We start from the raw sequence: 26,894 nt of genomic DNA, 5'->3' as shown, positions 1-26,894 counted from the left end.
TACCAAATTCTGCCTACCCTTGATATCCCGTTATAACTACAGATGACTCAGAAGTTTAGAAGACTAAACTCTGGGTAGAGTATTTCTAAAGTAGGTGTAAAATAATATTAGGGAAGACAAATGCAAAAACAGGATTTCTAGGGAGCATATGCTAAATCTGAGCAATATTTGCTTTCTAAGAACATGTTTGCGGAGGCATGGTAATTCCCCAAACAACTTGAAAACTAGTTGTATAAGTCAAAGACCTACAAAAGTTCTTATTGAGATAGCATTAGATTTTCTTTTTTTTTTAAAGGAAGGTTTCTTTTTTTATTTTTTTAAGATTTTATTTATTTATTTGACAGAGAGAGACACAGCAAGAGAGGGAACACAAGCAGGGGGAGTGGGAGAGGGAGAAGCAGGCTTCCCGTGGAGCAGGGATCCCAATGCGGGGCTCGATCCCAGGACCCTGGGATCATGACCTGAGCAGAAGGCAGACGCTTAACGACTGAGCCACCCAGGCACCCCAGCATTAGATTTTCTAATGACTTTGTGATAGCATTATTGTTTAACAGTGCTCTTGGAAAGATACCTCTTATTGGTGTCCAAACAAACAGCCGTTAGTTGTCCTATCAGCTTTTCCAAGAACTGGGCTAATTAATAAAGTGGCTTTATTAACTCAAGTTATATTGAATATGAAAAGTTAAAGGGAAAAAGAACTCTCTGAGAAAAAAAACAAGACAAAGAGTCACCCCAACATACATATTTGAATTTGCTGATTTTCAGTCAAGATCAAAGGGAAGAATCAAGGCCCCTGGTGGCCTCAATGAGTGGAGCATGCAACTCTTGATCTCACGGTGGTGGGTTCGGCCCCCATTGGGTGTAGAAATTACTGAAAAACAAAATCTTTAAAAAAAAAAAAGATCAAAGTAAAGAATCAAAGGGTAAGAACAAAGGGAAAAAGAATGGGGGAAGCATAAGAACAGAAGAATAGCTGACTATTAGGGTAATCTGTTTACAAATGTTCCTTTGGGATCAAACCCATCTGGTTCCATCAGAATATAATTGATAGGGCTATGCTGGACATAACCTATAGTCAATTAAAAGAGAGTTGCCTGAGTTCACCTACAAATTAAGTGAAGTCTATGACTTGCTCAAGGCAGAGTTCACAGGGTCAAAGTCCAGATAACTAGGTTTAAAAAAAAAAGAAAAAACAAACCAAAACTAGCTGTTCATGTTCTCATTTCCCAGACGTTCCAGTCCAATAAAATTCAGCTATGTCATTGATATGAAAAACAAACAATCCTTGTTTATAATAAGAAAGAATTTAACTTACCCCAAACCAGAAGAGGGTAGAGGAGAGGGAAAACAATGCAACACACATTTAGAAATATAGAATTTATTTATATTCACTGTAAGACAGTTTCACATTTTGTACATGGTTACCAGAAGAGATATAACACTCTCAGAGTTTAACATGGCATTATATTGCTATCAAACATTGCTTATGCTGTGTGAGTTGGGAAACACTTATCTTCCCCTTTAAAAAATTTAAGGCTCAGTTTCCAAAAAGTAATTTTACCACTTATTTTTCTGTTTAAGAAACTGGGAACATTCTGAAATAAACCTCAAAGGGGTGGAGGGTGAGGGGCAGCACACACACCTGGCTCATTCATACTCCCACTGAAGACAATGTGATTTGTTGTTGTTAAAGGCCCCTCCGGTTTGAAAATATGTTTCGGCACAAAACCAAATCAGTAGATGGGAGAGGCACTAGATGTAGATCTTTAGCGTACAAACAAGGAAAACTTAAAACTTTATCACCAGCTGCCAGCTAAAAAGTGTTTATTCAAAATTCGCCTACCCATAAATGCACACACACAGTAACCTGCACTCACTTTTCTTTGGTACAGCTTACCAAATAGTAGTTCTCTTCTAACACACTAGTAAAAAAAAAAAAAAAAAAAAATTTACATTTGTTTTCAACTTTCAGATCAAGTGGCCACAAATCTGTCCTTTCTCCTAAAGAACGTCCTCCATTTTTCTTTTCGATCTTGCAGAAGATAACCGTGGAGGTAACCTTGAACTGATGTATAATCTCTCTGTTTAAGTGATTGAAGGGGGAGGTGAGGGGAGAAGGAGTGAGAAAATTAATCATGTAAAGAGCTTGGGGGATTTTTTTGAGAATTACCATATCAACGAGTTCGAAACACAGTGAATTCCGAAAGTGTTTTAGAAGCACTTTTTCCTGCACAAGTATTTCGTTCAATCAACGATGACATCATCATTTTACAAAAGGCAGGATCTGTTTAAACTCAGTAAACTACCTTACAATTCATGAAGTTAATGCTATAACAACAACAAAAGCTGAAAAGGGCCCCCAGTGGGTTCTGCCTCTGGCATAAAGAGGTAGAGACGCTCCATCCTGTAGAAGAGATTAACAACAACAAAAAACAAAACCAGTAAAACAAAACAATACTCCACTCCCTCACCAGAAAAACCCAACACATTCCATTTCTAGGGGCTGGTTCTGGGAAGCCAAATTTTATCACCAGGGTAGCATTCAGTCCAATTCAAAGAGATCCATTGCCCACAATCATCTTGCTGTAATTCTTCTGCTGCTCTTCCTTGAAGGTGTCCTTCACCTTTGCTCTCTTCAGCCCTCCATCCCTGGGGATAAAAAGGCAAATAAATAAAAGATACTCCCAATGATGAGTTAAAAGCATTAGCTGCTAACACACGGTCGTGCCACGACACTTAGTGGCTGCCTGGTCAGCACTGGGGCAAAGAACAGGGGATTGGAAAGCAGAAAGACCAAGATTTCAGCGTCTGTTCTACCAGTCACCACATGTGTATTACTTTGGGGAAGGAACAGTCTCTGTGATGCTTGATTAAAATATAGAATAAAAAAATTAGGGGCACCTGGCTGGCTCAGTTGGTTAAGCAACCGACTCTTGATTTCGGCTCAGGTCATGATCTCAGAGTCGTGAGATCAAACCCTGAGTCAGGCTCTGTGCTGGGAATGGAGTCTGCTTGAGATTCTCTCTCTCCTTCTGCCCCTACCCCCGCCCCCCGGCTCGCACTCTTGTTCTCTCTCTCTCTCAAAAAAAAAAAAATAATAATAATAATAAGTTAAAGAAATAAAATAAATAAAATATAGAATAATATCTCCACTCAGTTCCTTTTTAGAAGTTAGGATTGCTATATTCAAATATTTGGACTTTATATTAAAACTAGGATTGTTTGCCTATCCTCTTCCCCAAGAAAAGCAAAGTATTCTTTCCTTTCATCTAATCAACCTATGTCTTACTAGAAAATCATCTGGGACATTTAAAATATACACACAAGTAATGGTAAGGGTACTGTATATGTATGAGTAAATTACTTAAAGATAAACGGGCTAATCATTATTCAAATCTAATCCTATGTCTACCAAGTTGTATTTTCATTCAAAGCACTATATATTTCAAGTATTTGTAATCTTCCATATTCCAAAACAGACTCAGAATAAAAACAAACAACAAAATCATAAATTGCATTTAATTAAGCAGTGGTTAGTGCCTATGTAAGCAGCATTCCTTAATTCAGAGCCTGTGAATCTTTGAACTCTGTCCAGGATGGTGAAAACACAGAGCTGCCTGGGTTATAAGGACTCTGCATGCCTTTCCTTCTTCGGACAACACAAAGAAACAACAAATTGGAAGCTCTGGGAGGAGACTGGACTATAAGGGGCCACAATGTCTCTCCTAATCTAACGTTTTTGATTTTGAACTCCTAGGAGAGCATGGATGGTGAACTTGCTTACTTCATACTGTGCCTGTTTAATTTTAACCCAGTTAAGCACAAATGTTTACCAAGTGCTCTCTGATGATGATGAATGGATCATAGGTTAGCCCATGAACTCAATGCCATGAAGACAGAACTTGACCTACAAACAAACGGCTGCCTGAACCACTGCAATGTTCTGGCTTCTAGAGTCAAATCCAAGACACAGCCCACCAGTAAGTCCTCAACTTAAAATAGACTACAGTCCACACATCTTCCAGGGGCTCAGCTGTAGGAAATTTCCATGAAACAAGGTTATAAATTGTTGTTAGCTCCCCAGAATTGTCCCCAAAAGCCTCTTTTATCCAAAGGAGCTGTCTTTAACTATTCACAGCATTTATGTGAATTCTGAAGAGTCAGAACTAAGTGGAGGAGGGAGAGGTAGAAGAAAGGCCATTCTTTCTTTCCTAAGGTCCAGGCCAAAACTGACAAAAAAGTTAGCAACGTTTGCCCCTGAGCATCCTGACATGATTTTGATGCAACTCACCTAAGCACTCAGAAAACTAACACTGTTCTGAGTACTCCAACTGTGACATGCCCCCTCTAGAGACTTTAAAGTTTTACCCAATTCCCCTTTGCAGTGGCAGCAGATCTGAGTTCCTAAGGAGGCCAGCAGCCATATATAAAAGCCTGTTTGAGATGATACAATCAAGTTCCCATTTAATCTAGGAAAAAAACAATGTAGACATGTTCATTCATACCCAATGTGTGAATGACAGATACACCTGGAAAGGCAGTGAGTCTTTTTTTTTTTTTTCCTAAAGAAGAGGCTAGGTAATTAAAAGTAATCTTTTATAACAAAATTACATATGGCCCGATATAAGGGAATTGAAAAACTCTGAGGATCGTCTTTTTTTTTTAAGATTTTCTTTTTTAAAGATTTTATTTATTTATTTGAGAGAGAGCACAAGTGGGGGTGAGGGGCGGTGGGCAGAGGGAAAGGGAGAAGCAGACTCCCTGCTGAGTAGGGAGCCCGACATGGGACTCCATCCCAGGACCCTGAGATCATGACGTGAGCTCAAGGCAGATGTTTAACCCACTGAGCCACCCAGGTACCCCCTAAGGATCATTTCTGACAGATTTTGCTTAAGCCAATCTGATTGAGATCTGTACTGTGGCTGACTTGGGTAGGCTGTTATCTTTCAAGGACTTCTTTCTTTCTTTGGTTTATGAGGGTACTGATCCAAAGCTCCAAGATTTTCATATGGCTTTGGGGCAGGAGCAGGGCTGAGAAGTCAGGTGAGAGAAAGCAGGGTAAAGAAATGAAAACAATGAGCAAAAAAGAGGAAGCCAGATCCAGAGTGAACTTGGATCACTAGGGCATTTATAAACTAGGACCTGTGTAAGCCTGTCATTTGATGATGCTATGATGTCTGTAACTTAGTTTCACATATTCCAGCTTAGGTAGTGTGATACAAATGTTAGTTTTAACCTATTTTGACCCTAATCCTGATTTTAGGGCCAGTCAAGTAGCCCTAAATCAAGGACTCATACTCTGGGGATGGTCAGCCAGGCACTGAATTAGAAGACCACCCTCCAAAGGTGCCACTCTAAGGCTTCAGTTGTCTTTGTCTTCCAACAACTTCCCAAACCTTGTTAATTCACAGAAGGAATTTTAGAAATGGGTTTTCGCTATAGAAATTAGTGGCTTCCTAATTAGCATAACGGATACCAGAAACAAGTTTCTTGGGTGAAATTGGTTGTACTCAAGATATATGAATGGATAAAATAGTCTAGAGACATTCCCCACCCCTGCATAAGGGAGTGTGAGAATCCAGTTAGCTCTATTGCAGAGGCTTGATTCCTGAGCAGTCCGGAGTCCCACTGGAGGTTTACACGTTCTTGGTTGAACAGGCAGACAGCCTGACTCAGCCAAATCTTGCTCCTAGAGCATTACTATAATTGCCTCCAGTGAACTTCTCATGCAGTGTTTTCAAAACACCAAAAAAAGATAAACAGAGGGACTTTATTAAACTTACAAGATTTGAAGTATGATTAATCTCCCATTATAACGTAGACATAGTTAACCCTCACTGATACAGACTAAATGTTTATGCACCACCCCCCAAATTCATATATTGAAGACCTAACCCCCCAATATAGTGGTATTTGGAAATGGGACCTTTGGGAAATAATTAGGTTTGATGAGGCACTAATCCTCAAGGTAGGATTAGTGCCCCTATAAGAAGAGACACCTGTGAGCCTGCTCTCTCTTCTCTCCCTCTCTCCCTATATTCACACAAAGGCAAGAAGGTGGCCATTTGCCAGCCGAAAGGGAGAGAGAGCTCTGACCAGAAATCGACCTTGCTGGTACCCTGATCTCAGACCTCCAGCCTTCAGAACTGTGAGAAAATACATTTCTGTTGTTTAAGCCGCCCAGCCTGTGGTAATTTGTTATGGCAGGCCGAGCAGACTAATACACTCACCTACGTGCAACCTTCCTCAAACAAGCAAAAAATTAAATCCAGGGTTTCCATAACGAAAATATTTTACTTATTTCCTTCCAAGTTTTTAAGTTTTCTTCAATAGAGTTACAGCCAGCGTTAAGTATGAACAAGACCCTTGCTCCCAGGGTCCATTCCCCACCCCCAAATCCATTCTCACTTTCTTCTTCAGTAAAAGAACCTTCAGTTTTAGCTAGATATATGGCCTTCCAGAGCAAAGACGGCATTCGCCAGCCTTCTTTGCAGCTCTTATCACATAACTTGAGGTCTAGCCAATGGGCAGAGGTGGAAGTGTCCATCCCGTGCTCGTAAAGAGACGGGCGCGTCCCTGTTTTCATTCTTTCCTGCCGGCCATTCTCGATACTGTGGAGTAGCGCTGAAGTAGGCATCCTGGACCCTGTCATGGAAGCACACTGAGGATGGGAGATCATAGAACGACCTGTTACGCCAGCCTGCACTGGCCATGTTTAAGCAAGAGGGGTAAACTTCTACCTTCTTTAAGCCATTGTCCTCTCATGTAAACCACTGTCCCTTTCCGTTAAACCTCTGGCTAACCAGCACAACCAATGACATTATTAAAAGTGATTTTTTAATTTAAAAAAATGATAGTACTTCTGAAAAAGGTCTTACCAGGGAAGCTCAGTCAATCCTCCTTGCACAGCAATGGCAGACTTAACCCTGTTAGCAAACTGGACGGCGTCTTCTCCTTCCTGGGGAAAAGAAAATTATGCACATCCTGGGAATAGAGTTTTCAAATAATTCTTAAAATAAATATATCATAGTCTCTAGATTTGTTTGAAAATGTAAGATTCAGGGGCGCCTGGGTGGCTCAGTCGGGGTCATGATCAGTCGGCTGGGGTCATGATCTCAGGGTTGTGGAACCCAGCCGCACGTCAGGCTCCGCACTGGGCATGACACCTGCTTAAGATCCTCTCTCCCTCTGCCCCTCTCCCCCACATGCGCATGCCCTCGAGCTCTTTCTCTCTGTCTCTTTAAAAAAAAGGTAAGAGTCACATTTTAGCTCAGTTCTATTCTCAATCATAGCAGATATCATTTGTTCTATCAAGAAAATTAAGTACTGTATTGTTTAATTTCGTATCATGTATATATATTTATTATGCTCTTTATTAGTCTTATCCAATATTTAACATTCCATAATATCTGTAGGTTCACTAAACCAATAGCAACTATAAAAACTATTATGGAAAAGAGTCTCTGAATATAAAATAGCCTGATTTGAAGAAACCTAAGTACATTTTATTTTATTCATTTCAGACAGAGAGATACAGAACGAGAGAGAGAGCAGGAGCACTGCGGAGAGGAAGAGGGAGAAGCAGACTCCCTGCTGAGCAGGGAGCCCGATGTGGGGCTCGATCCCAGGACCTGGAGATCATGACCTGAGCCAAAGGCAGACACTTAACCATCTGAGCCACCGAGGCACCCCACGTTTTTTTTTTTTTTTAATGACCCATTTGCTGAGAAGGTACAAAGGAAGTCCAGCTCTAGCTAATGTGAAGAAAGGAGGCACCCAGGATTTCAGGTAAAAGTTTTCTCGCCTTGATCTGACTGGATAAAGCACCAAAGACCAGTTGTTATCTATGGATAGATACCTCTCTGGTCATCGGGGGCATGTACCACACGTCACAGACGATGGCCCAGCTGGTCATCATGCGAAGCAGGTAGCTCACCATGTTGTATTTACTACTGTTCCAAAATGCATCCCCAAACTGAGGGTTGTACTAAGAAAAAAGAAAAGAAAATACATTCCAGTTATGAACGAAGTGGTGACCTTTCTTATCCATGTCAGTGTTTCCAAGGTGACAAGCCAAACATCTCTATCAGACCCCAAGAGAAAGAGAAGCTACTTGGCTTGATAGAAATGATCAAAGAAGTAAACCAGGCCAGCTAACTCCTCTGACCTGAGCCCCAGAGTGTTGCAATATGAAGGTTTTCCACCTGAGTCTGAAAGATCTGTCTCCCCACTTAACTCAAGGTGGGTGAAAGTAGACACGGTAACTGTTTTGCTTATTACTGTTTTGTCTTCGATACTTAATACAATGCCTGGCACTCAATCCCCTGGTACCTATCAAGCAAACAGGGCAAAATGTAAACAGTTGGTGAATCTGAGTAACGAGTACACAAATGCCTTGAGGAAGACCTTACACACAAGAGGTCTTCAGAATACAATGTTGGCTAAATATCTCTAATATAATGACATCACAATTTTTCCACCAACTAACTGTACAACTGTGAGGCAAATTACATAACATCTCTGAGACTCAGTTTACAAACTGAGAAAGTTTAACTAAAGTTGTGGTTTCTAAACATTTTGGCTTAGCAGCAAATTGCAAATCATTTTCTTCAAATTACATCTAATGCAGAATTCCAGTATATAAAACAGATTTGAAAAAAGAAAAAACAGGGGCGCCTGGCTCAGTCGGTTAAGCAACTGCCTTCAGCTCAGGTTATAATCCCAGAGTCCTGGGATCGAGCCCCACGTGGGGCTCCCTGCTCAGCAGGGAGCCTGCTTCTCCCTCTCCTGCTTTCCCTGTTTGTGCTCTCTCTCTCTGTCCTTAAAAATCTAAAAAAAAACCAAAAAAACAAAAAAAACAGATGTAGAGAAAAGGGAACCCTGGTAAGGGTGTAAATCAACACAGCCACTATGGAAAACAATATGAGAGAGTCCTCAAAAAATCAAAAACGGAACTACCATATGAACCAGCAATCCCGCTTTGGGGTATATAACCAATGGAAATGAAAACAAGATCTTGAAGAGATATCTGCATCCCCATGTTCATTGCAGTGTATTATTTACAAGAACCAAGATCTGGAAACAACCTAAGTGCCTGTCAACAGATGAATAGATAAAGGAGATGTGGTATATATATATATATATATATATATATATATATATATATATATGCATATATATATGGAGTATTATTTAGCCATGAGAAAGAAGGATATCCTGACATTTGTGACAACACAGATAGACCCTGAAAGCATTATGCTAAGTCACGTAAGTCAGACAGAGAAAGAGAAGTACTCTAGAGTATCATTTGTATGTGGAATCTAAAAATCTGAACTGACAGAGAGAATAGGAGTGTGGTTACCAGGGGCTGAGGAGAGAGGACAAATTGGAGGAATCGGGGAGATGCTGGTCGAAGACTACAAACTTTGGGTTCTAAGATAAATAAGTTCTGGGGACCTAATGCACAGCATGGTGACTATAGTTCGTAATACTGTATTATATACTCGAAAGTTGCTAAGAGAATAGATCTTAAATGTTCTCACCATAAAAAAGAAATAGTAATTATGTGATTTGATGGAGGTGTTTGCTAAAACTATGGTGGCAATCATTTTGCAATATGTAAGGGTATCAAGTCAACATATGGTATACTTTGAATTTACATGTCATTTATATTTCAATAAAGCTGGGGCAGGGGAAAAGGTATACAAGTGCTTGTTATTCTTACAGATTTAAGGTTGAGGTTATATCAAAATAAAGTTACCTAGTCACTGCCCTTTTGGGGGGCCAGGGAGGGGCATCTATTTTACCTTAATTGCAACTGGATGTATGGTTCCTCCAATTTCAAAGCTTCCCTTTTTAAACATCATGACTGAAGTGTTATTGATGCAAGTCCCTGCAGAGGGGTGGAAAGGAGGTGGTGAATATTTTTAAAGGTGGTCTTTTTTAAATAAATTTTAAAAAGGAATTATTTTGATATAAAATAATCTAAAATATTCAAATCATAGAAAAATTATAGTTTACTATCATTTCGTGAAATAGATCAATCCCCACTTAAGTATGTAATTCAACAGCTCTAAGCAAGTTTAATAAACTTTTACTTTGTTATTGAATGCTCTAGAGATATAACTTCGGCATAACAGGTGACAATTTCAATACTTTAAAATAAGGACCTTTGAGGGGCCCCTGGGTGGCTCAGTCAGTTAATCGTCTGCCTTCGGCTCAGGTCACGATCCCAGGGTCCTGGGATCAAGTCCTGCATCAGGCTCCCTGCTCAGCGGGGAGTCTGCTTCTCCCTCTCCTCCCTGTTTGTGCTCTCTCACTATCTCCATTTCTCTCTCACAAATAAATAAATAAAATCTTTAAAAGATTAAAAAATAAAATAAAATAAGGACCTTTGAAAAATTATGAACAGTACCTGTCCAAGTTCATAACCCAGAAATGACTTTTAAGATCAAAAAGGCACGATGACTTCCAAAAACAAAAAACAAAATCAAAAACAAAACACCATGACTTCCATCAAATGTCAGAAGAAAGCAAGGGATTACTAGCTCAGAAAAGGGCAGCTCATTCCTATGGGACAGCAGAGAACTGGACTAAGAATGCCAATTCTAGAACAATCCAAGTCCTCATACACTTTTTTTTTTTAAAGATTTTATTTATTTATTTGTCAGAGAGAAAGAGAGAGAGCACACAAGCAGGGAGAGCGGCAGGCAGAGGGAGAAGCAAGCTCCCTGTTGAGCAAGGAGCCCGATGCGGGACTCGATCCCAGGACCCTGGGATCATGACCTGAGCCGAAGGCAGACACTTAACTGACTGAGCCACCCAGGCGTCCCTCCTCATACACTTTTCACGCTTGTTGTTATCAACTAAGGCTTGGTATGCAGTCACCCTTTCTTACCTTCAGGAAAGATTAATATGGGTAGTTTTTTCTTATCAGCAATGTGTTCTTTTAGTCTGTGAAGAAAAATAAAGGATCAAAATGCTACCTTTATAAAGGTAGACGTGTGAGTCCTCTTTGGTCTTCTTTACACTCTACTAGCACAAATATAATTGTATAGCAAGAAGGAGGGAAAAAATAAGACATAAGTAAAGGAAATCAACTCAAGTTGGCCCCTTTCTAAAAAGCATAAGGTCATCTGAACTATTTCAATTTCTCTAATTTCACAGTGAGCGATCTTCAGTGCTTTCTGCCTACTCTTAAAAAAGAATGCGGGTAGTCATGTGACATGTGCTCTGACACCCCCATGTCAGGAGGTTTGTGCCCTTTTCCATGTACTTATATTTTGTCATCTGAAAAATGGGAATACTGATTGCCGGACTAGTCTGCTTCGTGGCCATTAAGTATAAAGAAACTCCTTAAATGAGTAGGGCTCAGCTTTCCTGTGACACAGACACCATAAAGCTGAGAACGCGGCTTAGGTCCTGCCTTCCCTGCAGCCAGCCCTGTATTTCCAACTGCTCACCAGAAGCTGGTGGCTCGGATAGAGATGTCACAGCTGTCAGTATCCCAATGCTAAATAATCTCCAACTGCGGAATAGTTTTACTGACCTTAAACAGATTTCAACAAGTACTTTTCATTTTACTCTTTTTTTTTTTTTTCAGGGGCACCTGGGTGGCTCAGTTGGTTAAGCATCTGCCTTCGGCTCAGGTCATGATCCCAGGGTCCTGGGATGGAGCCCTGCATCGGGCTCTCTGCCCAGTGGGGAGTCTGATTCTCCCTCTCACTCTCCCTCTGTGCGCGCTCTCTCTCTCTCTCTCAGATAAATAAATAAAATCTTAAAAAAAAAAAAAGCATAGCTTGCCTTCATGTTTCTAGAAGCAATAACCCAAGGGCCTTCGGTTAAAGGCCTCAGGCAAAAAGCTGTTTCCCAACAAAGGCTTCTGGTAGCTCATCTCTATCCCAAGCCCTAGAAGTTCCTTCTGTTTCATAAAAAGCATTAGCTCTGTCTGTCTCTAGATGGACTTAAGTGATAACAGACATCCAGCAAACAATCAGCCATCTCTTTACTCAGCAAACAGTTACCAATTATTTAACTTTCAAGGTAGTAAGTTTTAGTTCTGAAAACTCAGTGACTGGACTATACCTAAGCCACAGCAATACAAACGTATGGGCCTTCTAATCTCGTATTTCCCACCATGACTACAGACTTAAAATTTTTAAGAACGTAGCTAAGGTGATTCAGCAGAAAAAGCTAACCACAAATAAAGCTCCATATATTTTAGGTTTAATCCTTAGTACTGCCCTGTCTTCTTTGGTGGGAAGGTCAAGATTTATCAGAATTTATGCTACCCCAAAGGATACTGAGTAATGTAACTGCTTACCTCTTAGTGACCAAGTGTCGATCCTTCATTTCTGAGCGTTCAAACCAGACATGTGGACAAGCCTTGACCATAGCTCTCTGAATAACTCCCATCAATCCACCATGGACCTGGCCAACCTAAAGTACCATGAGAAAAAAAAAGAAACATGTAAAGGCACAGTGAGGCAAAGAAAGCTTTTTTTTTTTTTTTTTAAGTACCAGCAAGTTCTTATTCCCCACCAAGAGAAAAGATTGGCTTTCTTCTACTGACTGAAGTTCTTAGTCTAATCAAAGGACATGAATGGCCAAATGTAAGCAAAAGGTATTCTTTAATAGCACCTTTGAATTTTAAGCTTAAAATGTTGCTACACTAGTTATACTCTAGCTTTAAAAAGTAGAAGTCTCTCAGCTTAGTCAAGATAAGATAAATGCAAGTTAAAACTACACTGAAATACCATTTCTCACTCATTAGACTGAAAAGGACTTAAAAGCTTAACAATGCACCCTAAGCCAAGGCTATGGAAAATGGCACTCAGGGGCAGCTGGGTGGCTCAGAAGGGTAAGCGTCCGACTCTTGATTTCAGCTCAGGTCATGATCTCAGGGTCTTGAGATCAAGCTGGGTGTGGAGCCTGCTTAAGATTCTCTCCCCGCTCTCCCTCTGCCCAGCCACCCCCCACCCCGCCCTGCTGGCACTCTTGAAAGAAAGAAAGAAAGAAAAAGAAAGAAAGAAAGAAAGAAAGAAAGAAAGAAAGAAAGAAAGAAAGAAAGAAAGAAAGAAAGAAAGAAAACAGCACTTATACATGGCTTGTGATGGGGGAGATTATAACACCCATAGAAGGCAATTTGGCAGTTATCTATCGAAACTACATACACATTTATCCTTCAACTCATTAATTCCACTTCTGGGAATTTACCCTGAAGATATACCTCCAACGAAATGAAAATACATATGCACAAGGTTTTAATTGTAACATTATTTGTAATTTCAAGATATTGGAAACCATCTAAATGCTAAACATAAGAAATCAGATGAATAAACGATCCTATGTACACACAACAGAGTGCCATGCAGCTGGGAAAGGAGCAAGGTTGATCTCCACGACTGATAAGGAGTGATTTCCCAGAGTTACTGGGTTGGGGTTTTTTTCAGTTGGGGTTTTAATTTTTTTTTATGAGTATAGTTGACATACAACATTACCGTAGTTTCAGGTGTACAACACAGTGACTGAACAGATATCTGTACACATCATGCTATGCTCACCACTCAGGCAGTATTGCTTAAGTGAAAGAAGCAAACTGCCAAAGAGCAAATATAGCATGCTGCCCTTTGTGTAAAATAGAAAGGGAAATATATACATATATTTATTTCTACAAAAAGAGAAAAAATCCAAAGCAGTGAAGTTGGAGATCTACAAGGGGAGGAGGGAATGGGGCAAAACGGACGTGGGCGGAAATGACACTGTTATGAGTAGACCTTTATTGTTTAATTTTGACATTTAGAAGCATTCTAATAATAAATCAACAAGGATGGGACTAGCAAACCGAACGCAAACTGAAGGAAGGGGGGAAAAAATCTAAGACATGTACAAAGATGGTATTTGACCACACACCCTCCATCTCTCCTCAAGGAGAACTGCAAAATACCCTGGATTTTTCTTTTCTTTTTTTTTTTACAACATTTGTTTTTGTAGTAAAACAGGTGAAGCAATTCTGAAACAATTTTAGATGTATCATTGGATTGAAAAAATAGGTAAATATGTTGATATTGTTGAGAGCCAGGATATTCACCATAAATAAAGGGAGATACAAATACGGATTGGGAAAAGCAAGAAAGAACCCTATGAATTGCATGAATTGGTACAGACCCAAATTTCCAATATTATATTAATATTAGAAATAAATACTCAATATCATTAAAAATATACATAATTTATACACATTTTATGTAGAGAGACAGAGAGAAAGCCAGCACATGAGAATGCAAACGATAAAGCAAATGGAGCAAAATGCTACCAACAGGTAGATGTGATTAAAGGTTAAAGATTAAAGATCTTGAATATTCTTCAGATATATAGTTTGTGTTTAGCCAAAAGAGGCCACATGTGACCTTTGGAAGTCAGCAATACAGTTTCCTCCCATTTCTGCCCTCTCTGCCTCAGATTTAAACCTAACTGGCTTTCCATGTCTATCACTCCACCCACTGGAAATTTAGCAGGGGCTACGTTTTTCTAAACTTTCTGAATACAATAAAAAAGCATAGAAAATTCCAAAAAAATTCTGAGGACTCAGTCACCAATGAGTTGTATTCAACTTTTTGTTGACCAGTACACAGAATGAGTATGGTCCCAGAAACAGAAAATCATAATTTGGCAAGTTGGTTAAAATGCCCAAACCTCTGCTTTCTTATCTGTAACAAAGTATCAGCCCAAATCTCACTGGATTACAGGGAGGTCACATATAATGTATGTGGAAGTGCTTGACCACATAAATGCAAGGAATTATTACATACACCCAGAATGGTGCCCGGTGTATGTAACAATCCTACTAAGGATTGTTAACAGGAGGGTCCTCGAGTGGGCTTTTAAACAAAATCATGCTTGTATGATGCACAAGTATGTCACTGTTTTTCTTAAGAACGGGTACATAACTATTAACTGATTCCTAACCTAAAAAAGGTTAAGAACTACCAATTCCCGTAAGTCTTTTCCTAGAAGTAGTTAAAGCTTCCTTGGATTCAGACAAAATAATGGATTAAAATGTGGTTGCCCAAGAGATATATATCTGAACTTATATTTTAGATGGATTAACTATCTGGCAATAAATTAGGAGTTTTTACAAAGGCCTTCAAAACCCCCTCAATGACTGAGAAAGGCAACATGGTCTATATATTTGTCTTTCTTGCTTGATCTTCATTAAAAAGTCTGATTTTTTTTTTCAATTGTATATGATTCCCTGAAGGAAGACACAATTAATTGGCTGGTAAGGGATTTGCACAGCTCTAAGGAGGAAGACTTTAATGTCTCAAAGTGTTATTTGTTAAACATTGCGGGGATTTTAGAAGCAAGATAGAATCAACCTTGCAAAGTCCTATCAAGCTCAAGTATGTCTACATTTCGGTAAGTCAAAATTTTTACTCCCTTTTTTTAAAAGACTGATCCATTTATTTATTTTTATTTTTTAAAGATTTATTTTTTTTTTAAATTTTTAAGTCATCTCTACACCCAGCGTAGGGCTCAAACTCACAACCCCAAGATCAAGAGTCACATGCTCCACTGACCGAGCCAATCAGGCGCCCTAAATTTTTTACTACCTTAGATATAATGGCTACTTTCCTCCTTTTTCTTGCACCACATAGTGTTCATTTCATGTATTATATAACTTATTCAGCTACAGTAGTATAACCTAGTCACTTCCTAATATAAAACTTTCTAATGTGTGCCAAAATAAATCAAAAGTTTGAACAATCCACAAAAGATACAATGACTTGAACTATCACTGAGCTGCTCTTACCATAGCATAGCATCCATCCGTGGTCAAGATCAAAACATCTATTGGGGAAGTGTGGTTGGCAACACAAATGCCTCCCTTCTGGGGTCTGTACTGCCTGCAATTACAAACAGTGGTAAATACTAAACCTGGAAATTTGTCATTATTTTGCAGAACAGCATGTATAGATTCATCTTATATTGCTTTAAAAAGTACATGAAAAAAATATAGTTTCAAAGTATATGGTCCCATCTTAAAAAGGTTATCTCCAGGCAGTATGATGGGAGTGGGCTAAGAGTATAGGAAGGGGCCGATGACTTGCCCTTTATATATATTTACACTGGTTTTTTGTAATGATCTATTTTCCTTTTATAATGAAAAAGGATAATTTAAAAATATTAGACTGAGTTACAAAGATTCCGTAACTTTAATATTGTGATATGCAAGTTTCACTTATCTTAAGTATTTTCCTATTATTTCAGGCTTCATAAGCATCATTTTTAGTAGTTTCACAGTGACACACAGAGTAAATTTACTATAGTTTCCTCCCTCCTATCCTCTTAAAGCAGAGGTTGACAAACTTTTCCTATTGAGGGCCAGATAATAAATATTTTAGGTTTTGCAAGCCAGCCAATCCCTGTCAAAACTACTGGACTCTGCTGTTTTGGCACAAAGGTAGTCACAGACAATATATAAATGAATGAGCATGGCTATGTTCCAATAAAACTTTATTTACAAAAAACAGATGGCAGGCCCCATTTGGCCTCTAGGCCCAGAAGTTAGTTTGCCGACCCTTGTCCTAAAGTTCAACCAGTATGTGACACTAATTAAGCAAAGTAGTCTTCATTGGCCCAATACAGAGAAGAAAGAGAACCAAATGCATAACAACTTTAGCATGCTTTCCTTAAAATTAGAAGCAATTCTATATATAATAAGTTGTGAACTCTCTATGTAATTAAATCACCTTTTCTGTAGATAGTATCTCTTCTGATCACAGTTCTACCAAAGCATTTTCTTCTACTCCTCATCCCCAAAACTCACAGCTCAAAGAAAAAAACATGTAATTTTAGAAATTTAAGGGGTCTTTTATGTCGGTAACACATGGTAAAGCCAAAGGAGATAATGTCTCCCTTCCACAAATGAGACAGAAAGATCCAGTCAACAAAAAAGAGGGGCTTTTCTAGAACTTTTGAAACAATGAAATTAAATGTAAAAAAATAAAATTGGGTTAACAGAAAAGTAATTCAAAAGCAATCAAAATTACTTCAGTCAGCTAATACCTTCAGTTAGCTACCATTCTCCTCTATGGTTAGGGGTGAGGGAAGCCAAGTGTGGTGTTATGTCTTAAGGCTCAGTTATGGAACTTCAGAAGTGGCGGGATGGAGACCAGAAAGCGGGTCTCAAGGCTTAAAGGCCCATCCTCCTTCCCCCACACTACAGGCCTGTCAACTGCATCACTTTTTACATCGACAGACCCAGTTCACACCCTGACTCCGCCACGAACTAGTCACGTGACTTTAGACAACCAGTCCCAGAGCTCCCCCACTTCACCTGCAGGACAACAGCGCCTGTCACGGGGGATGACCTAGGAGAAGCACGGGCCTGGCCTGCACACCAGAAATGCCCGATTATTAAGTGTCATTACATTATTATGTGGTTCCTTTGGCAAATGGATGGCTTTTTAAAGATTTTCGTGCAAAACCATCATGTCTATGACACTCTAAGCAGCAGGGATGAACATACTGGAAGTACGCTGACTTCCCCCGCTTCCTGCACCCACGGCTGTCAGTGGCAGGCTGGGTTTACGAACAGAAAGGCGGATGGAAGCCCGCGGACACTCACCTGTTATGATAATGAATGGTGCCGGAGAGGGCTCGCACACAGATCCGACAGCACGTCAGGTGGACCAGTTCACTCAGCCAGTTTTTGAGGCTGAAAGAAAGAGAAAACAGTTCATGGCGCAGTCGTGGGCCCTCCTAGGAAACAATACAGTAAAAGCTTCGGTGCGCTCCTTCCCAGCGGCATACCCTGTTCTGAAACACAAGCACAGTTGACTTCCTAAGGTCTCATTGAGGCGCTTGGGACAAAACTCCAGTGGAAAAATAGCTCCCACCCGACAAGACTATCACGATAAACTCCTGACCACGAGAAGCTGAAGCATCTTTGGTCTCAGCCCGGTGAGCCTGACCATGTGTAAGACTCTCTTGCTTTCCGTGAGTCCCTCGGTCTGTTTTCTTTCTTTCCTTCATTTCCCCTTTGAAAAACAAGTTCTCACCATATATAGGAAAGTGTGATGGCAAATCAAATACAGACTATGGATAATGAAGTAAGCCAAATTTCAGTGAGTGTGTCGAGGCCATAAATTTGATGCAATACATAGGGATCAAATATTCTTCTTGTGGACACAGCTAAGCAAAGTGACAATCCTATTTATGGCTGAGTGGAAGGGAACATTTCACCTGCTATCTGGCAGCTGTCCAACCAGTGTAGTTCCTATAACCAACAAACTGATCCCAATGAAAGCCAAGGTGACCCTGAAAAAGAAAAGAAAAGGTAATGCAAAAGTTAATCGCACAGTAAGGGGAAAAGGGAAATAACCTAAATGTTCATAAATAATGAGACTGCAAATAGTTTTATTCTATCTACAACATGGAATATGGTGCTGCCATTAAAAGAATTGGGTAAATCCATAGATTCTGACATGGAAGAATGGTCCTGGGTACATTTTGAGAGAAAAAAAAAAAAGCAAAATAAATTTCAAAATAACATGTAGAGTGTGATACCATTTTCGAAATAATAGCATATAACTAGTTTATAGATGCACAGAGAAGGCCTGGAAATTTATTCACAAAACTATCAAACTCAATCTATGTAATCATCCAAGGGTTAAAAGGCTAGTGAAAAGAATAAATTAAAAACACTTGCCCTTTTGCTTTTCTGAATTATTTTAATGTTTTTAAATATACTCATTATTAACTTCTTGTATATATGAGAAAAAAGGTTTATGTTGTCTGAAAGACTCATGTCAGGTTGAAAGTAGTTATCTTATTTTGTCCAGGATACACTGGTGGGCATAGTATGATTGTAAATGTCTTCCAAAGGTCTAAAAATAACTTGTTCTTCTGTGTTTTTTAATGACAGGGGGAGGTACAATTCAAATTTTTCTCAAAGGAATTTAAAATTTAGAGTAAATTTAAACATCTGCCTTCAGCTCAGGTCATGATCCCAGGGTCCTGGGATCGAGCCCCACATCGGGTTCCCTCCTCAGCGGGAAGCCTGCTTCTCCCTCTCCCATTCCCCCTGCTTGTGTTCCCTCTCTCACTGTCTCTCTCTCTGTGTCAAATAAATAAATAAAATCTTAAAATGTAGAGCAAATAGCAAGAAAGCTCTTTCATAATAAGAACACCAAATTATAGCACCACGTAGAAACCCTTTAATGCAAATCTGTTGTCCCTTTGTATGTCCATGGTAACTCAGAAGTTAGTAACAAGGTGACTGACAATACCTCTAATCCCACATAGACACCTTCCATTTTTGAAAGGTGCTTTTAATATTCATTCGAATCACTTCAAAAAGAAAATACTTAGTTTCAGAAATGTACGCAGAATTACACAAAAAGATGAAATTTAAAATCTGTCAAAATAAATGGGGCTTCCTTATAAACACATTGTTAAGGTGTTAAGCCTCATTAAAGTCTTAAAAAAACAAAAACAAAAACCTTGTTAAAGTCTTGGTTTAAGACCGTGTGACAGAGCAATCTGAAGGCCAGATTCAGTTTTCTTTCCATGCCATATTTTCATGCTAACCACTGAACAATAACTAAATCACTGTTCAATCTCATCCACCAATTATGCAAAAGTTTTAAAACATTTTCCTACCTTGTCCTAATGAGAATCATTTGTTCCGAACACACTAAATCAGAAGGGGTTACATTTGAACATGTTTAACAATTGGGTTCAAAACTATTGAAAGTTTTTATTTGCTAGATTAACAGGCCAAAAACTTCTGGTTTACAGTTTAAGTGAGCCAACCTGAGAGCTCTCATAGATGTCACAAGTTTTCAGCCAGTCTGTTTTCTTAAGAGTTTTATTGAGATACAATTTACCTATCATACAATTTACCCATTTAAAGTAGTCAGTGGTTTGGGGCATATTCACCGAGTTGTACAACCATCAACATAGTCAATTTTAGCACAATCTGCTTTTTGACTGTTCACTTTGTAGCAACGGCTCATCTTATAAAGCATTTACAGAGCAATTCTTTCACACTAAAGAGGATGTACTAAGAATAGGAGTCTTAATTCTTCTATTGCCTTCTTCTTGGGTGCTTACATTACTGGATTATCCTACATCTGTGGTTTCTTTGCAAGAACCTACTATGTTACTTCTTTAGTTTGCGAGCGTTATGAGCACTAGTTTAATCTAAGTAGATAATAGAATCATAACACCATTTGCTGGCACCCACAGCAGGTGAAAGCTAACTGACAAACGAGAGCGTCTCAAATACTCGGTCTTGCAAAAATCCTCACTCTTCCCTCAGGTGGCCTTGGATACAGTGCCTGACTCATGGGCCAAGGACAGATGTAAGAGCTAATCTAAATAGTCAACTTTACTGAAGTTGCATTTCTTTTTAGGAATAAAAACAGAATAAATGGAAGCTCTAATTATAAATAGCCTAGAAACGCCTACTAAATAAAAGCTCAGATATTTCCTTCATGCATACCGACGGATAGTCTTGCGCATGTTCAGAGTACATGAACCCCCCGCCCCCCAGTTGGGGAACACTGGCTTAAGGTTCAAGCAAAAGTATATGTGAAACCCTGAATTTCACTTTGTTATCACAGCTGAAATGATTCCCAAAAGACATACCATGCCCCGACTGGCAAACTGGCAACATGGGCAAAAAAAACAAAAAAACCAAAAAAATACAGAAAGAGCTTAGAAATATGCCTTTGCCTATACTTAAGCAATCTCTTCACTTGTAACAAATCTAAATGAGGCAAGTATAGGCCACCCTAGGGATGGTCAAATGGTTTCAAGTCATGTGCCAATTTGAGGTGGCTAATTCATTTGCCCGGACAGTTCTATTGAGAGGGTGCCAAGGCTATGTCCAGGGAAATGAAGCAAGACCATCAACAGCAATATTGTGACTGGTATACATGCCTCCTACCTGCCATCACCATGCTGGACACACCTTGGCCACCAGTGCTCCATCCCACTGCCCAGCGTCACCTCTGCTACTCTTACGTTCCCCACGGTGGCTCCAGTAAACTGCACTTGAAAGTACCTCCTCATCAGGCGGCATTCCAACTCAGAACCAGAAGGGGACACAGGTGCCGAACTTTTTTTTTTTTTTTTAATTAATGTATAATGTACTATTTGTTTCAGAGGTACAGGTCTGTGATTCATCAGTCTTACACAATTCACAGCACTCACCATAGCACATACCCTCCCCAGTGTCCATCACCCAGCCACCCCATCCCTCCCACCCCCCTCCACTCCAGTAACCCTGTTTGTTTCCTGAGATTAAGAGTCTCTTATGGCTTGTCTCCCTCTCTGGTTTCGTCTTGTTTCATTTTTCCCTCCCTTCCGCTAGGATCCTCTGTCTTGTTTCTCAAATTCCTCATATCAGTGAGATCATATGATAATTGTCTTTCTCTGACTGACTTACTTCGCTTAGCATAATACCCTCTAGTTCCATCCACGTCATTGCAAATGGCAAGATCTCATTTTTTGATGGCTGCATAATATTCCATTGTAGATATATACCACATCTTCTTTATCCATTCATCTGTTGATGGACATCTAGGCTCTTTCCACAGTTTGGCTATTGTGGACATTGCTGCTATAAACATCGGGGTGCACGTACCCCTTCGGATCCCTACATTTGTGTCTTTGGGGTAAACACCCAGTAGTGCAATTGCTGGGTCGTAGGGTAGCTCTATTTTCAACTTTTTGAGGAACCTCCATACTGTTTTCCAGAGTGGCGAACTTTTAATAAGAAAAGTGAATCATGATGGAACTAGGTGGGACAAACTCCATCTTCTAGACGGCTCTCTCTCGGGTGGTAGCCATTCTCAGTAATTTTTTTCTCTCCTGTGCAACTGTGAACTGCTGCAGACCAGCGAGGAAAGGCAGTTATAGTTTGGTTGACACTCTGGTGAAGGCAAAACCGTAAATCCTCTCTTCTTTTTTCCAACTTCCCTTTTCCATCTATCCTCAAATGATTTATGACTGAAAGAACAACATGGATCCAGACTGGCATATATTCCATTCTGAATACACAACTTCACCAGGGGGAAAAAATGTGAAAGGAGAATAGATACTTGGTATGTTCTTGGGGAGGTCACACTGGGTGGTGTTCTGCAGGTAGGAAGGGACGAAATGAGTGCCATAATACTCTCGTGAGACCATTACATACATGGTTTAAAAAGAAAGCTGAACCAAGGATACCATCAATTACTGGGCAGGAGACATACCTCAGGGGTAGGAGGACACAGTAGCGTACTAGGACGCCCAGCACCCACACCATGGTGAGCCGCAGACTGATGTACTGGAAATTTATATTGGTCCTTGTGAGGAGATTCCATGACACAAGCTCCTCTGAGGAGAACCTCTGGGTCACTTCATCTTCCACAATGGCTTCCAAGCCCTTCTTGGAGAAATAAAACACGTCAGACAGCTCAAAGTCCCTTCCTCGCAGACCAGAGAGCCCTTTTTCCATGGGTGATTCATCTCTTTGGATAATACCTTAAAAGAAAGCATCAGGACATGAGAAAATGCCATAGGACACAAGAACTGACCAACGGGGCAACTTTGTGCAGAAGATGGTTCAACAATTTAATGGGTAACGTGAAGCAGATTTCAAAAATAAAAGACAAGCAACTGCAGTGGGAAAAGACGTGGAATCAGTCTACATAAAATGACCTCTACCCAATGACTTTAATGCATTACAAAGAAATTTGGTCCTCAATAACCCTTGTCTTGTTGCATTGCCTCCTTACACACCATTCAGGAAAGAAGTTACAGAACAAACTCTCTGCAAGTATAGATCTAGACTGCGTAAAAATAAAACCTTCTGTTTTCCCCTGATAAAAACCATAAAGCCAAAAGCAAGCAAAATAGCAAAAGGTATTTACCACAAATAGCAAAAGGCTAATTTTTTTAATATGTAAAAATGATTTAATAAGAAAATCAGTCTCAAGGTCATGAACTGAATTCATAGAAACATTAATAGTTAATAGACCAAAACCTCTTACTAGCAATCAAAGAAATGTGAATTAGACAAAGATTGGCCTATTTACATCAACAAATCAGCAACATTTTTGTTTAATGATAAAGTTCAACGACACAAATAAGTATTTTCACGCTCAATTTGTGTGAGCGTGGAACTAGTAGCAAGTTTGTCAAAATCCCTTTGGCATGAAGAGGTTAAACATAGGTTTGCTGATGATTCAATAATTCCAATTTTAGGAATCTATCACAAGAAAATAATCAGAAATGTAGGCAAGAATGTTTACTGTAGCATTTTCCATTATGATCGATCCAGACAAGATACAATGCATCTAATAAATACGGTAGTTAATAAATACCTTAATGTTAAGTGAAAAAAGGCAGGATCTAAAACTATAGTTTAACTTTATGAAATAGATATACATAGAAAAAATGTCAAGAAGGCCACATTAAGTGGTCATCTCTGGGAAATACGATTAGATTTTCTTCTTTACGCTGTTATTGTCTTTCCCATAAAGAAAATATTTCAAAGATTTTTAAATAGCATAAATTTGTAAATTGAAAAAAATGATCACTGCCACCCAGTTCTGACTACTAAAAAGAATCATAGATGAGAAGATCTTTAAATAAAGAGTGGCTATATACACAATGACATAACTATCCAATCGTCCCTCTGGGGCATGTCGCAAAGGAATTTACTTCCTAAATTAGAAAAGTCTTTCCTTTTGAGATGGAGACTAAGATATTAAATTCCCTGAAAGAAGATCCCCTTTGATTTTCTCACTTTCCAGTTTACTAGGAAATCAATGAGAGTAGAGAGTGCTGTATTACCTATCCCCTGGAGAACATGTATGTGCATCCATAGAAGGAGAGGTAATAATACATCATTTTTTTTTTTTGAAGGAATAGCAGCATAATGCCCTGGAGTGGAAAGTAAAGAGGACCTGGAGTCCAAAGTCAAGTTCTGCTTAGGACAGCCACCAGCTCTAAGACTATGTGTAAGAAATAAGTCACCTAACTTGGTGTCCTCCTTTATAAAATAGGAGGTGGGAAAATCTTTAGTTTATTTACAGGGCTCAAATTTCATGATTTTACTTTTGGGTTTTGGGGGTAGTTTTTGTTTGTTGTTACCAACATGAAAATCCAATACCTTATCACCTTAAGAATTAGAGCAATAAAATAAGCTCTTGAATGATTAGATTATCTTTTTCTGTCATCAAGTCTAAATGGTTTAACCTTTCCTCACCCTCTCTGAAAAGGATTTGATTCCTATTAGAGGATGAACCAAGACGGTGTCGCTGCTGAATTACCCTCTTGCTCTGTGGACAGCTGCAATACCTCCGAGCACGTTACTCAATCCAATTACTGGCCAATATTCAGCAGCGCAAGAGTTTCATTATTTAGCAATATATAGGGTTTTATGGTTTTTTAAGTCTAGAAGGGGAGGGAAGAACAAATTATTCGGCAAATCTCAGAATGAAACACACTGGAGACAGTGGACAGCCCTTCTAAAAATAACCTTTTTCAGAGGGGTGAGAGATAAGAATGCAAGTTCAAGTTGCCTCATTATTTAACTGAGCCAGGACAGAAGAGATCTGTAAACAGGGGCCAGCCCCCAGCCCCTGCCCACTTGATGTGCAATATTCTCTCTGCCCCCTGACCTACTTAATTCTGTGTAACTCAAATAAAATAGAACTCAATTTTATATTTTTGTTAAGCCTCTTTCAAAGGTATGTGGGTAACTTCAATGCCTCTAATTGACGAAGGATTAATTTCCAGAATATATTAAGACATAAAAAAAAGTAAAAATATATATATATGGCAAACAATTCATAAAAAGAGTTAAGCCCCCCCTTAATGACTACACATTTTAAAAGATGTTCAACTTCACTATCAGCAGAGAAACACAAACAAAAACAACAATGAGGGGGCGCCTGGGTGGCTCAGTCGTTAAGCGTCTGCCTTTGGCTCAGGTCATGATCCCAGGGTCCTGGGATCCAGCCCCGCATGGGGCTCCCTCTCAGCGGGAAGCCTGCTTTTCCCTCTCCCACTCCCCCTGCTTGTGTTCCCTCTCCCGCTGTCTCTCTGTCAAATACATAAAATCTTTAAAAAAAAAATGAGGTACTATTTCATACCCATAAAGACTGATACAAATTTTAAATTGAGTCATATCAAGTGTTGGTGAAAATTTGGCCAATTGTAACGTAATTAGTATAACCATACTGGAAAACAATTTGGTACCATCTAGTAAATGTAAAGATATTCATAGCCAGAGGCCCAGCAATTCTACTTCTAGGTATAGCTCAGGAAGATTTTTGTTCAATAATTTCAAATATAAGAAAAGTTGCAACGAGAGTTCACTTTACCCAGATTCATGAATTGCCAACACTTTGTCACATTTGCTTTATGGTTCTATCCCTGGACGTATAAAATGATATTTTTTTCTGAACCACTTGAGAATAAATCACAGATCGTGCCCTTTGCCCCTAAATATTTCAGCACTTATTTCCTTAAGACACGGGGTTTTACTTATTTAATCACAATGAAATTGTCAAAATCAGGAAAGTGGACATTACTGCAAAACTAGCATCGATTGTACAGACCTTATTCAAATTTTGACAATGGTCCCAGTAATATCCTTCGTATCATTTTTTTCCGGCCCAGGGTTCAATCAAGGATCTTACATTATACTTACATGTCATCTCTGTAGTCTCCTAATTATATGAAAAAGTTCCTCAGCTTTTCTTTGTTTTTTTAAGACACTGACATTTTAAACCAATAATATGTTATGTGTTAATTAACTGAATTTAAATAATAAGTAAATACGGGAAAAAAGACATTGCCATTTTTTAAGAGTACAAACCATTTATTTTGTAAAATGTCTCTTACTTTGGGTTAATCTGATGTCTCCTCATGATGAGATGCGGGTTGTACACTTTGGGCAGGAGTACTATATAAATGATGTATCCTTCTCAGTACATCACACTGGGAACATGTGATCTGTTTGTCCCATGATTGATGACGTTTAACTTTGATCACTTGGTTTGAGGTCATTAGTTATTACTAGGTTTCTCCCCTGTAAAGTTACTATTTTTCTCTTTTTGATTAGTAAGTGGAGAATTATTACCTATAAGTATCTATAAAGGAGAGATACTTTGAGACTACGGAAATATCCTGCTCCTCAAATTTTCACCCAGTGGTATTAGCAGCTTTGATGATTCTTGCCTGAATAAATTGGTACTATGTGTCTTTTTTTTTAAGATTTTTTCTTATTATGTTATGTTAGTCACCATACAGTACATCATTAGTTTTTGATGTAGTGATCCATGATTCATTGTTTGCATATAACGCCCAGTGCTCCATGCAATACGTGCCCTCCTTAATAAGATTTTATTTACTCATTTGAGAGACAGAGAGCACAGGAGCAGGGCGGGGAAGGGCTGAGAGAGAGGAAGAAGCAGCTCCCCACTGAGCAGAGAGATCCCAGGACCCTGAGATCATGACCTGAGCAGAAGCCAGATGCCTGACCCACTGAGCCACCCAGGCGCCTCACTATTTGTCTTTTAAAATGGTATTTTTCTCCATTCCACCTTTAAAAAAAGCTTTTCTGTTATACTCTAGAATTCTTATATAATTGTGCAAAAGTAGACATTGTTTGCAATAGCAATCTAAAGGTACAATAGATAAATGGGTGCATAGCAATATATACAAATATCAAATCATTATGTTGTACACTTAAAACTAATATGTTGTAATTATACCTCAATAAAAATAAATAAAAAAACAAAAGGAAGCTCATATAAAAAAAGAGATGGACACATACACTGCATACTACGCAAGAGCTAAAAGAAATTAACTGGAACATTTACCAACTT

General features: G+C 39.1%; 1 protein-coding gene across 4 annotated transcripts in view; it reads right to left on the bottom strand.

Moving 5' to 3' along the window:
- Positions 1-1,362: 1,362 nt before the first annotated feature.
- Positions 1,363-26,894, bottom strand: part of GPAT3 (glycerol-3-phosphate acyltransferase 3) — a 60,917-nt gene continuing 35,385 nt past the window's right edge. For all 4 annotated transcript variants that reach the window (XM_078068876.1, XM_036121298.2, XM_078068875.1 and 1 more), the window contains 10 exons: positions 22,266-22,536; positions 18,247-18,321; positions 17,630-17,719; positions 15,812-15,905; positions 12,323-12,438; positions 10,898-10,953; positions 9,807-9,892; positions 7,859-7,987; positions 6,879-6,958; positions 1,363-2,649 (listed from right to left, as the gene is read on the bottom strand). In XM_078068876.1, the coding sequence (XP_077925002.1) occupies positions 2,553-2,649; positions 6,879-6,958; positions 7,859-7,987; positions 9,807-9,892; positions 10,898-10,953; positions 12,323-12,438; positions 15,812-15,905; positions 17,630-17,719; positions 18,247-18,321; positions 22,266-22,536 (1,094 nt within the window). In that variant the 3' untranslated portion in view covers positions 1,363-2,552. The remainder of the gene's footprint in view (positions 2,650-6,878; positions 6,959-7,858; positions 7,988-9,806; positions 9,893-10,897; positions 10,954-12,322; positions 12,439-15,811; positions 15,906-17,629; positions 17,720-18,246; positions 18,322-22,265; positions 22,537-26,894) is intronic.

Source organism: Halichoerus grypus, chromosome 3 (assembly GCF_964656455.1).
Source record: "Halichoerus grypus chromosome 3, mHalGry1.hap1.1, whole genome shotgun sequence".
Taxonomy (NCBI): Eukaryota; Metazoa; Chordata; class Mammalia; order Carnivora; family Phocidae; genus Halichoerus; species Halichoerus grypus.
This window is presented reverse-complemented; position numbering and strand designations above follow the sequence as displayed.